Raw genomic sequence first — 14,468 nt, 5'->3', positions numbered from 1 at the left:
TCTTTTAAGAAATCTAACCACATTATTTGGTTTTGATTCACTTAAGTTATAAAAACTATGAACGACTAATTTAATTTCCAATCTTCAAGTATATTATGCCATCTAGTTTGTAATATTCATCAGCTGATATCATGTTCCAACGAAAATCTTTCGTCACGTTCATTACATTGACTAATCTGGTAGAGATGAAATTAGGATCGAACTGCCACCCTGATGGCTGTAGTGATTAGTAAAAGCTTATTTAGTATTGAATATGAAGTTGACTTAAGAGTAAAATTAAAATTTAAATAGACGCTGATTTTTCCTGAACGTATCAAAGTATGTGGTTATTGATAAATACGATTCAAAGTTAGTCATAAAGAATAATTAGAATCTTGGTGGCTTTCCTACTTCATTAGCAAGCTAGTAGGGTGAGAATTTTTATTTGAAACAAAATTTAGTCTATATGGCTTTAGTATGTGTTACAGGTTAAGAGTTATTATATTTGAAGTAATGAGGTGTGCACTTTTATTTCATTATTTTTTAAGGACCATATTTTCTTTACTACAAAAATGTAATCCGTCGGCCGTTTTGAATACCTTGTATCTAATTTCCTTCGACTGTCACAACTCTAACGTTCAGATTATTCCGTTAGACTGAAACTTCAGAATCTTAAAAACATTTATTAATGATCAATAGTAGATTCAGTGAATGATTATGAACATTTATTCTGATGACCTAAAATAAACAATTTAAAGTTAGTCTGGATAGTGGTATTTTCTCCAATAATCATAAGTTGAGCTGAGCTTTAAATATTGCGATAGTTTTCAGACTTTACGATATCGAAAAATCTTTTAAACCTCTTTACGTGGTAGAAAGTGTCAATTTTGAATTGCGGTAAGAAACACGTTTACACATTTATTTGGTGTGATTTTGCACAAAAGCGAACTTAATAAGGAAAAGTAGAGAGGTAACTGCATCTGTTGTTACAGTAAAACAATGAATTAGAAATATGATTATTTGACAGGAGAATACTATCTATTAATAAAACCTCGGTATTTGATAAAAGTTAACCTATCTTTATCAAATACTATTACTTTTTTGTAAGAAATGGTAAAGAACAGTTGAGTTTAGTCTGAGTGCATTATAATTAAACATTTTACCAAAAGTTATTCAACATTTACTCATCGTAAAAAACAAGCTAACAAGACATCGAATTTAGTCAGAAGTTTCCCGTGTCGTCTACAAGCAAGGAGTCAGTAGTACTGTTGATTAATTATATTTGTGTATTTTTTATGTATCCTACGGAACATCCAATTGTTCTCTGTAAAAATACAATAATTGCAAAATATTTGTATGTTAGGCTGAAGAAATAAGATACAATTATATATATATAACGCTCAAATATTTGGAAAAACGGAGATTATTAAGGTCATCGGCCAACATCTTACGTCATCTCCTTGGTATATATTGACGATGATAAGAGTTTCATTTGAATGTTCTGTTAAGTTTCCGGTAGATTGTCGATAAAATTGCATTTTCTATAACTAATTTATTTTTTGTAATCTGTTAAATGAAAAAAAAAGAATATATGATATACTGTCGGAGCCATAAAGTATTGCTAATAATTTCTGAAATAATAAATTAAATATCTTTAGGTTAAATTTAACTTAGGAATTAAAATATCCCTAATTCAAGGTAATAATTTTAGCAATTACTTCTTTACTAAAATCAAATGTACTTGCAAGTGATATATATATATATATATATATATATATATATATACGAGAAAGATAAGATTAAGCTTAATAAATAATAATTATTGGTAATTTTTATGAATAATCAGTTTTGGCTTTTTTATGGTTTATTTTTTGAACATTCTATTTTACAAATTCCATGCCAATTAATGAGAGAATACGTTCACATGGTACTGAGTATGACAAAAGTTTATTTAGATAAAATAATTCACTTTATATATGTAAATAATGTTGAATATATAAAAAAATGAAAAGTTATATTCTCATGGAACTCCTTTATTCCGGAACCCTATAATTATATTATTTTTTTTTAGAATTTTTAATCATATCAATATAGTTCATTATGAAGAAAGTTTTCACAGTTGATTTTTGAGATAAAATAGTAGAAACTTCTTCCTTTATTTTGGGCAGTAAATAAACTTTTCTAGATACGTGAAATTTGACTTAAATCTTCCAAACATTTTTTGCATTAAAGTCATCATTATTTTTTAGTGTATTTTTATTTGTAGTAAATTAATAGGAAATGACTAACTATTTTAATGTCCTTAAAATGAGATAGAAACGTAGTATTTAGTATTTTAATTCTTATATTGACATATGAGAAAGTATTAATTTATTGGATTGATTTAAAAGAATTAGATCTAATTCATAAAGTTTACTATACTGAAATAAACACATTGGATTAAGTATTTACCAAATTTAATACGATCTGATTTCATGTTTTTAAGAAATTTTCCAAAAAATAATATTTCCGTTCTTATTTATTATGTATATGTTTGTTAGAAATAGCTACAATTGAAAGCTATAAAACGGTATAAATATAAAGAAACTTGTAATTGATCATGTTTTCAGGAATATACAATTAACTAAATCAAACTATTAAGAAAACAATATACCAATAAAAATGAGACCAATCAAACATTTAAATAACTTGATTTAAGAAGAAAAGATTACTAACCAAATTATTGGAAGTAATTAAAACGACAAGACATTACATAGTGTTTACTGTAAACTAGAGTGATCCTTTTAACAGATCTAGACTTAACGAATATTATCAGTTTAAGGGTTGTGGAGATTGTTACGTTTTTGATTGAGATCATGAACCGATTGATGTTAGACCACCATTGAAAACCTGGAAGCACTGGACGGCCGTTTCGCCCTATTGTGAGACTCCTCAGCAGTGCGCATCCACGATCCTGCTCGCCGGATTTGAAACCAGGGCCGCGAACGCTTAACCTACTGCGAACAAAACTTGGCTCAGTGGTCTCACAATAGGACGAAACAGCCTTCAAGTGCTTCCAGTTTTTATGGTGGTCTAACATCAATCGGTTCATGATCTCAATCAAAAACCTAACAAATATTATCATAAATACGTACATATATATTTCTATTATCAAATAATAGCATAAAATAAAACAAATAATACATTTACTGTTGCACAAGAGGAAACTTTCAATTTTCAAAATATAGATCAGTTTATTGTAATTTATTCAAACAAGTAGAGCAAACAAAAGTACAATTTTAAGTCAACTAGAAATGTACATGACAAACGTCATTCATTAATTACCATATGGACAAACTAAAAAATTTATGAAGATAAACTATAGTTCTCAAACATTAGACCATACAGATGGTCATTATATTTTATTATAATCTTTATTACAGAGTATTTTAGTAACATATAAGAACCATTCACTGAATATTTCATTTTCAAATTTTCATCATTTGTCTCTCACATCCTGAATGACTCTTCAAGTTCACTATTCCTTTCTATTTTCCCTCCTATTCTCTTCAACTCGATCTTCTTATCCTTCTGCTGCCAGTTTTTCCACTTCCAATTGTTGTTACACACCACTTATGTCGGCAGACACAAGTAGCATACACCACAAACCTAGTATGATTTTCGAACTATTATGCTAAAAATACATTTGTAAATTAAACTACCATATTTTTAAATCACTGATATATTCTTGTTAAAACTTCATTAATGCTTATACATCAGTCTGTAACATGTGTTCTGCGTTTAAACAAGTTATCCTGACTTAGGATAACATTTGTTCATCAATAAACGCCAAATTTATTGGCGTGCATTATTTGAATCACGTATAATCCATGAAGTTAAAAAGCAGCTACGTATACATTTCTTTTCATGATATTGTAAACGTGCCACCATGTTCACAAAAGAGGATAACAAAAATTAAATCAGTAATTTCTTGCATAGTGGTTGGTTAAAGATTTATATGGTTGGTAGTTAATCTGTTTTACTTTGATAGCTTCACTATTTCAATGTTTTAGTTTTCTGTTTGGTAAAATAAAAAGATTTTACGCTAATATTCTATTAGTGATTCTTTACAATATTTATAAAATTTTCTCACTTATATTCTAAGCCCATTATACTATTGTTAGTAATTGAATAACTATGAATAGAGTAGTTTATCAATTATAAAAAGAATAACAGAAAGAATATCACAATTATTCCCATTATATGAAATATTATCATTATAATATTAGTTTGAGTCGTTTACGATAAATACTTTTTTATATGATCATATGATATGTGTATATAATATTTCGCTTGTTAAATAGAAAAGTGCATTAGAAAAAAACAATACAAACTCAAGAATAACCACGTGAATTTTGAAATAAGTTTCTTCTTTTGAAAAAAACGTATTTCCAATGAGAACTTAAATTTGGAAGAACAGATTTATGGATAGATAGATATGCACAAACTCTTAGCCATAAACTCTTATAACTTAATAAAATTGAAGAAGAAAATGTCATATGCAGAAAATCGAAGATTTTTTAAAATTTAATTTATTTACATTAAAAATTTATATTTTTTAATTGGTAACATAAAATAAATTTGATGGGTTTTTACCTAAAATTGTTACAACAACGCTACTGATCAACCAGTAATTAGTGGCTTAATTCTGATAATTTTTATTAGATATATTTTTATTTAATAATCCAACTTCAGCTTTTAAATATACAACATTAATTAATATCAGATTAGGGGGTTTGTGAAGAATGTAGTAATTTAATAAGTGAATTCATGAGTCGATTAAAGCTAGACCACCATGGAAAACCTGGATACACTAGATGACCGTTTCGTCCCAGTATGGGACTCCTTAACAGCGCACACCAATGTCCTAGCACGTATGATTTAAACTAGGGACCATCACTTTTGCGCGTGAACTTTTAAACTCTAGACCATTGAGCCGGCATCCAACGGTGTTAATGTCTAACTTCAACCAATCCATGATATTGCGTGACCGTCCATCCTTGTCTACAATGAGTAACGGCCTCAAAACAGATACATGGTCGAATTCCACTGGTCACTACTTTTCACGATGGCGCAACGTCGTGGATTGATTGAAGTTAGACATTAGCACCGTTGGATGCCGGCTCAGTGGTCTAGAGGCTAAGCATTCGCGCACAAGGCTCGTAGGTCTTTGGTCCGAATCCAGCGTGCGGGATCGTGGATGAGCACTGTTGGTGAGACGAATCAAGCATTCTGATAAATTATTTCCGATTAATATAAAAATAACAAGGGTTGTTTCAGCAAAGGTAATAATAGATGTTACGGTTTGAACTCTGGTATGAAACAAGTAAAGTTTATCGTATTTTAAAATGTTTATTATTACTTTAGAAATGAGTTATAGATATACCCATTTTTATATAATATCCTTTTGATTCTGCCTAAATACAATCATTTCTGTATAGAATATAGGGCACCATGAACGTTTTATACAGATTAAATATGAATTTAACTGTCAGAGTGATATCTGCCATCATAAAATTTAGATAAGTTTTACATTATTGTTTTCCGTTCTCAAGAATATGGAATTTCTGGTTGCATGACGGATTTAACATTTTGTCCTAGTGGTTACAATCTTATAGTTTATATTCTTCATGTTTGGTCACTGTTTGGTATCAAACATCCTGCGTTGATATAAGTTTTGTACTTTTAATCCATGCCATGAAAGAGATAAGACAACTAGACTTTCCTTTTCAAAACATTCTGTTTATGTAAGGATAGATATTTGTTGATGACCAAGCCTAATAAGTCGGATTCACTACAAATTCAGTTGACTGGGAAAACATAAATTATTGAATACATCCAACAGATTACCAATTACGTAATAGCTACGTGAACGTATGATTTTGGCGCCTGGATACTAATAAAATAAGGGTTATAAATCATTGTACAAAACGACAGTTCATTATTATCTTATTATGTGTCTTCGATTTGATTGAGCATTGTGAAAAAAACCGTCCTCATACCCAATAAATACTGACAGATGACCTAATTGACACGTTTAATTTTTGTGTCAAATAAAACAATTAGTAAAGTAAGAGAAAGTTAGCTAAATACTGTCATTTCAATTTTCATAAACAATATTTTTGCTGTAGAGAAACATATCTTCTGATATGATATCAATAAATTTTGGTAAGTTTGTAACCGTATAGAGAAATTAGGTATATGTAAACTATTGAGCAAACATACTGGCTCGATTAATTATGATCTATTAGTACTAAATAGGTAATCAATCATAGTCCCGGATCTAAAACTATTTAATTCTCGGCAGATCATGAATGGATAATGATTTGCATATTTTATTAATTGTTTTATTAGTGGGGAATTCAAATGACTATTGAACACGTTAATCAACAGAATTGGCATGTTTGCACATTTGTGGAGAAAGTAAGATGGTATAAATGGGTATAACATAAAAAAGGTGAACTACAAGTTATCACAAAGACAGAATTATAATCGACATCCATGTTAATTCAATTTACTATTTATAATTTAAATTAATTTCGTATGAAATTATCCAGTAAATTAACTAACTAAATTTTTAGTGATTTGATTCCGATAAGAATAAGTAAAATCATTACACTTAAATAAAAAATAGACATTTGACATTTGAGATTAATTGCAGATTATTTACTATCACTTGACCACATAAATTGGTTTTACATTTTCCTCAAACTAATTGATTAGAAGACATTTCAATTTATTTATTTTGAGAAGTGGTTTTGTGGAGATTTTAGAAATTTAACTAATTGAAATCATGAGTCAATTGAAGCTAGACCACCATCGAAAACCTGGATGTTGATGAAGTCAAACAAGATAAATACCTCTTCCATAAGTAACTGTAAAGTATAGTTTTAATGTTTTTGTATTCCTACTCTAAACGGCTGTTTTCATACTAAGAAGTAACTAAATGATAATTTTCATCAACAAAATAAGTAGAACTCAATAAAATAACTTGTAATCGAAACAAAGAAATTTCATCTTCAAATATATTACAAGGATATTTATCAGCTTAAAATTTATCAATCAATATTTGATACGAAATCCTGAATATACGAATGTAATACTTCTACATATCATTGAAAAATGTTTCTTTGTAAATAGTTTTTAATCTATTGATGAAATATACGGTGATCCGTATAGTTTTACTCATAGAATAAAGTTAAAGTAAAATATATCCACGATGTTTGAAAAATATTACACTGAAACAAAACATCACTGAGTAAATTATTAGTACACCTTAGTAGCTTTACACAACTATACCTAATTATCTTTAAATTTTGTGGATTTAATGCAAATTCACAGTGGTTAACTAACACCTTTCACTACTACATAATCGCCATCTTTCAAAGGTAAAATATGCCAAGTCATAACCGAATTTACTGTTATGTAGAGTTGATAATGAATAAAATGTTGTAAGATACTAATTAATTTTATAAGCACTTTCAAGTTCTTGAACTTATGTATTTTGTTGACAAAAGCTGATAAAACAACAAGAAGAATTTAAATATACTTCAAAAAAAGTTGTAAACAAATATCAATATGAAATTACTTACTTAAAAAAATTAGGTTCTTGGTGAAGTATTGTCTGGACAAGTTGTAACTTCATTATCTGAATAGATTTCTAATGATTTATCATATTTTTTAAATTTCCAATTTATAATTCCATTATTATTAGTATTATGATTAGTTAATTCTAGCGGAGTAGGTTTGAATTCAGAATCTGTGACAGTCAACTGTTTTCCATACTGGATTTCATGTTTTAAAGTGTTAACTTTGGTATTTTGGTAGTTGAAATTTAAAAATGTTTTATAATTATTCGCTGTTATATGTACATCAATACTAGGAGTAGAAGAATTTGGTTGATCTGGTATTTTAGTGTCTAATTTAAAGTTTTGTTGATTCTTGAAATACTTGTCATAATTGTTACTTTCTGGAAATTTCAAATGTTACGGTGAATTAGAAATGACAGTTTCATTAGAAATTGTTACTGAATATGATAATAACAATAAAACTAATTGATGATTCAAAGAATTCAACGTCAATTCGCTTAGGTGTATGCAATGTCATTAAAATGTGCTAGATTTTTATTTAGGTGAGTTTATGAAACACAGCTTTCATCTTTTAAATGAATTCAGGAAATTGTGGAATTCTCTAAAACGTTGGTATTTTTAGTAAAACACCCGAAATTATTTCCTTCAAATTATTTACAGTTACGTTTTCTACACTTACGGTGTAGAGAAATATTGGGTTCCGTAGAATGTGTATCTCTTAATTCGTTCTTCAGTGGCTGACCAAGAAATGGAAGCATCTTTCGACTTTTAAATGAACTATATTATAAATAATGGATATCAAATCTGCTCAAAATAAATGTTCCCTTTCATTTTAAAACATTTCACTAGAACTTATCTGGATTCCACTTTTGGTGTTTACACTCAGACTTCGGAGATTTATCTACAAAATTATTAAAGTAAAGAGCGTCTTGAAATTCATTGAGTATTGCCATTCAAGACATAATCAACACTATTCTAAAGTCATAATGGAGGCTTCCGTTTAGAAGGTCCATTTCGCGGTAGAGACAAATTAACTCACTCTGAAATGTAAACAACCTTAAAGTATCGATCAAAAACTTTTTATATGAATTCGTTTGAATCTTCACTAACAATTACTACATGAGAAACGTTATATCTAGTGTAAAAATGTCTAAGGTTATGTATTTGGTCAAACTGATAACTTTTATATAATTGACTATCAACCATGGTGTTTAGCTTTTTCTTAAATAATTTCTACTTTATGCGAAAAGATTTAAAATCCATAGCTGGAATATTTTGTAGATAGACTTATTGTATATCAGAAAATACTCTGCTTACATCAGGAAACTTACCACTACTATTTACTTTGATTTCTCTCATAACTAATTCGTCCGAATCATTCGATTGGCTAGATAGTATAGCGCTATCATTGACTGAATAGTAGGTCCGTGTTGTATCCGATTTCAAACTTTGCGCATTTTGTTCCTGGGTGTAGTATGTCTTATTCTTATCGTTCAATTGAACTGCGGACGTATTTTCAAGTGTTCGATTAGACAAAGTTAAAATTTCATTGTTCTCATGTGGTCTGTTTCAAATAATATTCCAAAAATATTCATATAAAACAGATTCTTATTAGTTGTGTATCAAATAATACGAAGGTAGTAAAAATGCTTTAAAAACGTAAACCAATTGTAAAAACAAATTAGCTTTTGTTTAACCATATATGTGAATAATTTTAGTATGACTGAGACCATATTCCTTACATCCTTACGTAGTTAAGCAAAACAAGGAAAAAGAACACATTGTTAATAGTAAATATGTTTTTGGGATATCGCAATGAGTAGAAATTTGTATTTCTGACGTTTCGTGACTTTATGTAAGTTACTTCTTCAAAGCAATTAACTATTCTAAGTAAAATTAACACAAGTCTAAATATTACATATGAAACAATGCAGAATATCGATAGTACAACCAAAATCATAGTAGATCTGAACATGTCAATGTCATGTTATTTTGGTGAAGATGATTCTGTTTTACATATCACTGCATATGTTTGTGCGTTAGAAGGTGGGTATGAATAATATATACATTTATAATAAAGAGTAATGAGGTTAAAATTGTATGTGCAGGTTGTGTGAAAAATGGATAGGGTCAAATGTGGTTGTTTGGATAAACAGTCCAGGTTGGATGAATAGACAGAACTTCTTTCCTTTGAGAGGATAGGGATTTAGCACTATGAGAAACGCTTCAGCCACTCGCATTTGTAAAGTTGGAAAAACCTTTCTGTATTATTTTGATGTTTTTATATCAATGCGGTGATTATTGAAAATACCATATAATACTAATGAATTAACTCGTAGATTTTCAAATTCTATAGGATTATTTGGTCTTTTCGTGTAACTTACGTCTTCCTTCGCACGCGTTTGGATCTCACAGGAAGACTCTCCAATTTAGGACGCATCACAATCGACACGAATTAATCTGTAGACAATTTTCCTTAGACGTAAACGGGATCTTATCTTTTATTCTAACCAAAAGTTTTTAGATTGTTGGTTGTCGTGTGATAAGCTTTAATTTTGTAGGTTTTCAGGATCAATTGTAACTATTCTGTCGTACCCTATCGGTATGGTAAAACTACAGTCTTTCATTGGAATTGTAATTCATGGAATGACAGTTTTGTTTTAATATGTTTTTAATAATATTCTTACGAAAGTTAATAGATTGTAGGATGCTTATTATATATTGTCTTTTTCTTTTAGTATGTCTTCTGCAGTAATAATCTTGCTTGCCCTTCTGAAAAAACTCATGGCTATGGAAATTTATGCACTGAACAGATGTGTAGAGTTAAAATCAATATACTGATTCGAATTTTTATCAGCTATCTATAATGAATAAAACATATAACTACAAAGATCTGTAACCTAAAAGTTAGTGATGTAAAATAAAATGACGAACATGTTGATATTTTAGATTATTCACTTATATTGGAATGCTATTTGCTGTAAAGCAAAGGTAAACTCTATGGTTATCAAGCTTCTTACAAAATATGTCAAGTTGGAATATACTTCAACCTAAGACATTCTAGTCTTAGGAATTATTCACGCTCGCTTTGTGTAAACTGATCTTAAATAAGGAATTAATTTTTATCTTCACTTTCCGTATTATAGTATCTGACGAAGTCTTCAGTCTTTCAATAAATGTAATCACTGCAAATAGCCTTATGTTTCATCGATCGGAATTACTCAAAAGACTTAATTATGGTTTAACGGTAGAGGTATTCATACTGTATATCCGAAGTAATATAAATTATTCATAAGTTAGGAACACATTTTTGTATTATAGTGTAGATATTTCACATATAAGAGGTTTTTATAAAGACTTTGAACTCATTTCACTTTTCATGTAGGTTTGAAAGAAACTAAACTATGTCAAGTTTCACAACATAATCAAATCACATTTGTTTATAGGGTGATCTGGACATTATGATTGTATTTCATTGATTTATGTACACAGATTGTAAAGTGAATCTTCTAAAGATACATTTAAGAGTCTCATCTCTTGTTATCGAAATGAATTTAGAACAAGAAGGATGAACGAGATTCATAAATTGTATTTATCTAAGAGATTTATAATAATAAACAAATTGAAATGCAAACCTTTGATTTGATTTTCCATTATTAAAATTGTTAGTGTTACGGTAGCCATTTAGAAACTTTTCTTCATTCCAAACACTGTCATCATTATTACAATTACTGATTTTTACTAGTTCATTTGAATAATCATAAAAATTATCGTTATTGTTTTGTTGAAATCCTGTTGAACTTTCAACTACTCTTTGAGATGAATAATTTGCTTGTTTATTAGCTCGCGTCGCTTCCATCATACGATTATCGAGTTCCTTAAAATGATAAGACAGAAATATTTGTCATGAGAAGTGTAACGATATTGGACGTGTATTTCCAAATACTTTCATCTTGACTTGTTTTCAAAATCAACTGATTTTTTATAAGCCCTGATACCTTTATTCCTTATTTATATAAGTCACAATGTACAAGAGCATATTGTTCAAACTACCATAAAAATACATCGAGATAAATAGTTTTATGATAACACGTCTTAAAATATTGGTTAGTCAGTTATTTACCTTTGTAAGACGTTGATTTTGTTCTGTTAACCTTCGAAGTAAATCTGTCAACTGTTCATTTTGACTTTGTAGATTTCCTTTATCTTCACTTACTTTGTACATATTCATTTCTAAATTTCCTAATCGTTGTTGTAAACTGAAAATAGCATTAGACTGCTTTACAGCGTTTGATATATTTCTTCGAGTAGTGTTTTCTAATAACAGATATAATTTTGAAGAAGCATCTAAGTTGAGATAATTTTGTGTTGGTATACATAAACAGACATTTATATTAACAGTAGTCAACATTTGAATGGATAATCTGACAAAAACTAAGCGCCAACTATATAGAACATGTCATGTGTAAAAACTATAGGTGAATAATCACGACGATTGAAGTCTAAATAATTCCATCATTTTATTTGACAAACTGTTCCGAGCTTCAAAACTATTCATGATAAATTGTGATTCCAATTATTTCACGATATCACACTAATTAAATTCAATAAGTAATCGTGAGACAGTGGAATAAATCAATTTTACAATATGTCTCTTTTTCAATGTCACAAAAGTTACAACCTTGAACATACTAATAAATTATCACTATTGAAGACTTATACAGAATAATTGAACCAATGTTCATGATACATATGTTATGTTCGATCTTTATTTTAAACCATTAGTGAATAGTAGGAAAAATATTTACAATAATTTACTATAAATGAACACAATTTTACTTAGTACTTGTTTTATATTGGATTTATTGGCCAATACATTACCATATAATTCATTCATAGTAAGTAACAATCAGAACATTTCTTTTATACTCCTCTCTTATGAATTTTATTATGATTTGTTTTTACAAAAATTAAATACTTCCCTCTCATATATTTAATTTCATTATAATTTATCTAATATTTACAGAATGTTAATTTCTAAAGCTTATATTTCAATAAAATAAAAAATCTCAAAGGGATACACAGTAGATGATTCGCACAAAAGTAGTTTTGATTACAATATTTTAAATTATATAAAATGTTTAGAAGTTTATGTGTGTGGGTTACTTGAAACTTCCTATTGATCGTACGAATTAAAATTGATCAGTCTAGTTTGACATATTTTTATCCTGTGCGGATTGTCACGATATTGTCATTAAATTTTGAGTATTTTTAAACAGAAATCGATGGTGGTTTATAATGGGGTTCAGAACGCTCATTTAGTTCTGGTAGGGACTAATTAGAAGTTGATCATTTGAAGTACTACACGACAATCGAAATATTTCAAACAAACAAGACATGAATTAAAATTTATCCTATTGAACAAGGCACTGGCGTTCGAAGGCACGGAGAAGAGCATGAACTTTGGAATGAGATTACACCCAACTGAAGAGTCCCCAAAAACATGAAGCTCACGTCTTAGATTCCAATGTTAGCTATCATTCACCATAACCTAAAAATGTTTCAAAAGTTTATAACCCAACGATTTTTTTCATCATCAGGGATGGATGAATGTTTTTTGTTAATTTTATTTTTTGAAATCGATACAACTAAAAGATGAACAGACCATTTAGTTTACCTTGAGAAGTTTTAAATTTTTCTTTAATTTTGTCGATGCCATCTGTTTCACAACTTTCTCGTTTTAGTGAAATTCTGTCACATTTTGACTTTGATTCATTCATCTAAAAGTTTATTTAGGTAATAAATACTGGTAAGATTAACGAATAAGCTTAAGTAGGACGAGTATGAAAAATAAAAAGTACTTGTTTATGTATATCTTGTGCTTATTATTAGGCACAACTTTACTATAGTTCATCCATATTCATCTACTACAGACAACAAACAGAAACAAATAATAAATATTTATTTGGTCTGTTTCCTTCTTCGCAATCATGTAAATATTATTGTATTAAATTACAGCTCACCATTTTTGTGACATAACATTTCGAAAAAAAATGTTTTGTTGTGTAAGGTAAGCTCACGTTAACATCATACGTATATTTATATAACCTTCGAGATACATGCACGTTATTGGTCACAACTGTGGTCTATTGAATAGATGATGAGTTTGTTCGTGGCGATGCATTTTTGTTTTCACTATATTTTTTGTCCGATACTAATGAGAAAGTACCAGTTACACCGAAATCTAGATAAATGTGACATGATTTTTAAAATATCCACCTGGATAATTTCTAAATATTCGAAACTGTTTGGAAATTAATGACATTAAAAATTTCGAATATTTTAATGAATGAAGCAAAAAGTCAGAAGATCTATCTTTTTTCTTTCGCTTTGTGATAATTTACAGTCTTATAAAATGAAATTCTACCCCGTATTACTGAAAAGCATACGCGTTAATTGTTTACTGTTTATTTATGTATGAATTTAATTAGTATAATCCGTCAACCTATATTACTACTATTTAAACGCAAAAGTATCATAAAAAATTAATATGTAGTGGGACGAATTATTATTTATAGCTTGTGGAAAACGTTTTATGAAAACATGGTGAAGGAACAATTACTAACCTGCTTTTTTAATTCACTGATAGCATTTTCACTTGCTTGTTTCTCATAGTCGACTGAAGTTAAACGTTGATCAGATAGTAATGACCCTAGTTACAAAGTATTAAAAGGAAGTATAAAGTCCTATTATTTACTGAACAGATGATGCACTTCTCATTAGTTAAATTATTTGTTCAAATTTTAATAAAATGGATATATATTAAATGTATAGAATTGTTCTACGCCATTCACATAACTG

The 14,468-nt window shown here is 28.8% G+C and overlaps 1 protein-coding gene across 1 annotated transcript in view; it reads right to left on the bottom strand.

Annotated features, from left to right (window-relative positions):
* Positions 1–1,206: 1,206 nt before the first annotated feature.
* The window catches only part of MS3_00009474 (uncharacterized protein), a 36,177-nt gene continuing 22,915 nt past the window's right edge, over positions 1,207–14,468 (bottom strand). Inside the window, exons 12-18 of the mRNA XM_051217853.1 lie at positions 14,234–14,319; positions 13,285–13,387; positions 11,731–11,924; positions 11,243–11,484; positions 8,939–9,171; positions 7,611–7,987; positions 1,207–1,545 (exon numbers count right to left, since the gene is read on the bottom strand). Of these exons, the coding sequence (XP_051073970.1) occupies positions 7,620–7,987; positions 8,939–9,171; positions 11,243–11,484; positions 11,731–11,924; positions 13,285–13,387; positions 14,234–14,319 (1,226 nt within the window). The 3' untranslated portion in view covers positions 1,207–1,545; positions 7,611–7,619. The remainder of the gene's footprint in view (positions 1,546–7,610; positions 7,988–8,938; positions 9,172–11,242; positions 11,485–11,730; positions 11,925–13,284; positions 13,388–14,233; positions 14,320–14,468) is intronic.

The sequence above is a fragment of the Schistosoma haematobium genome, chromosome 1 (genome assembly GCF_000699445.3).
Source record: "Schistosoma haematobium chromosome 1, whole genome shotgun sequence".
Taxonomy (NCBI): domain Eukaryota; kingdom Metazoa; phylum Platyhelminthes; class Trematoda; order Strigeidida; family Schistosomatidae; genus Schistosoma; species Schistosoma haematobium.
Note: the sequence above shows the minus strand (reverse complement) of the source record. Positions and strands in the feature narration are given on the sequence as shown.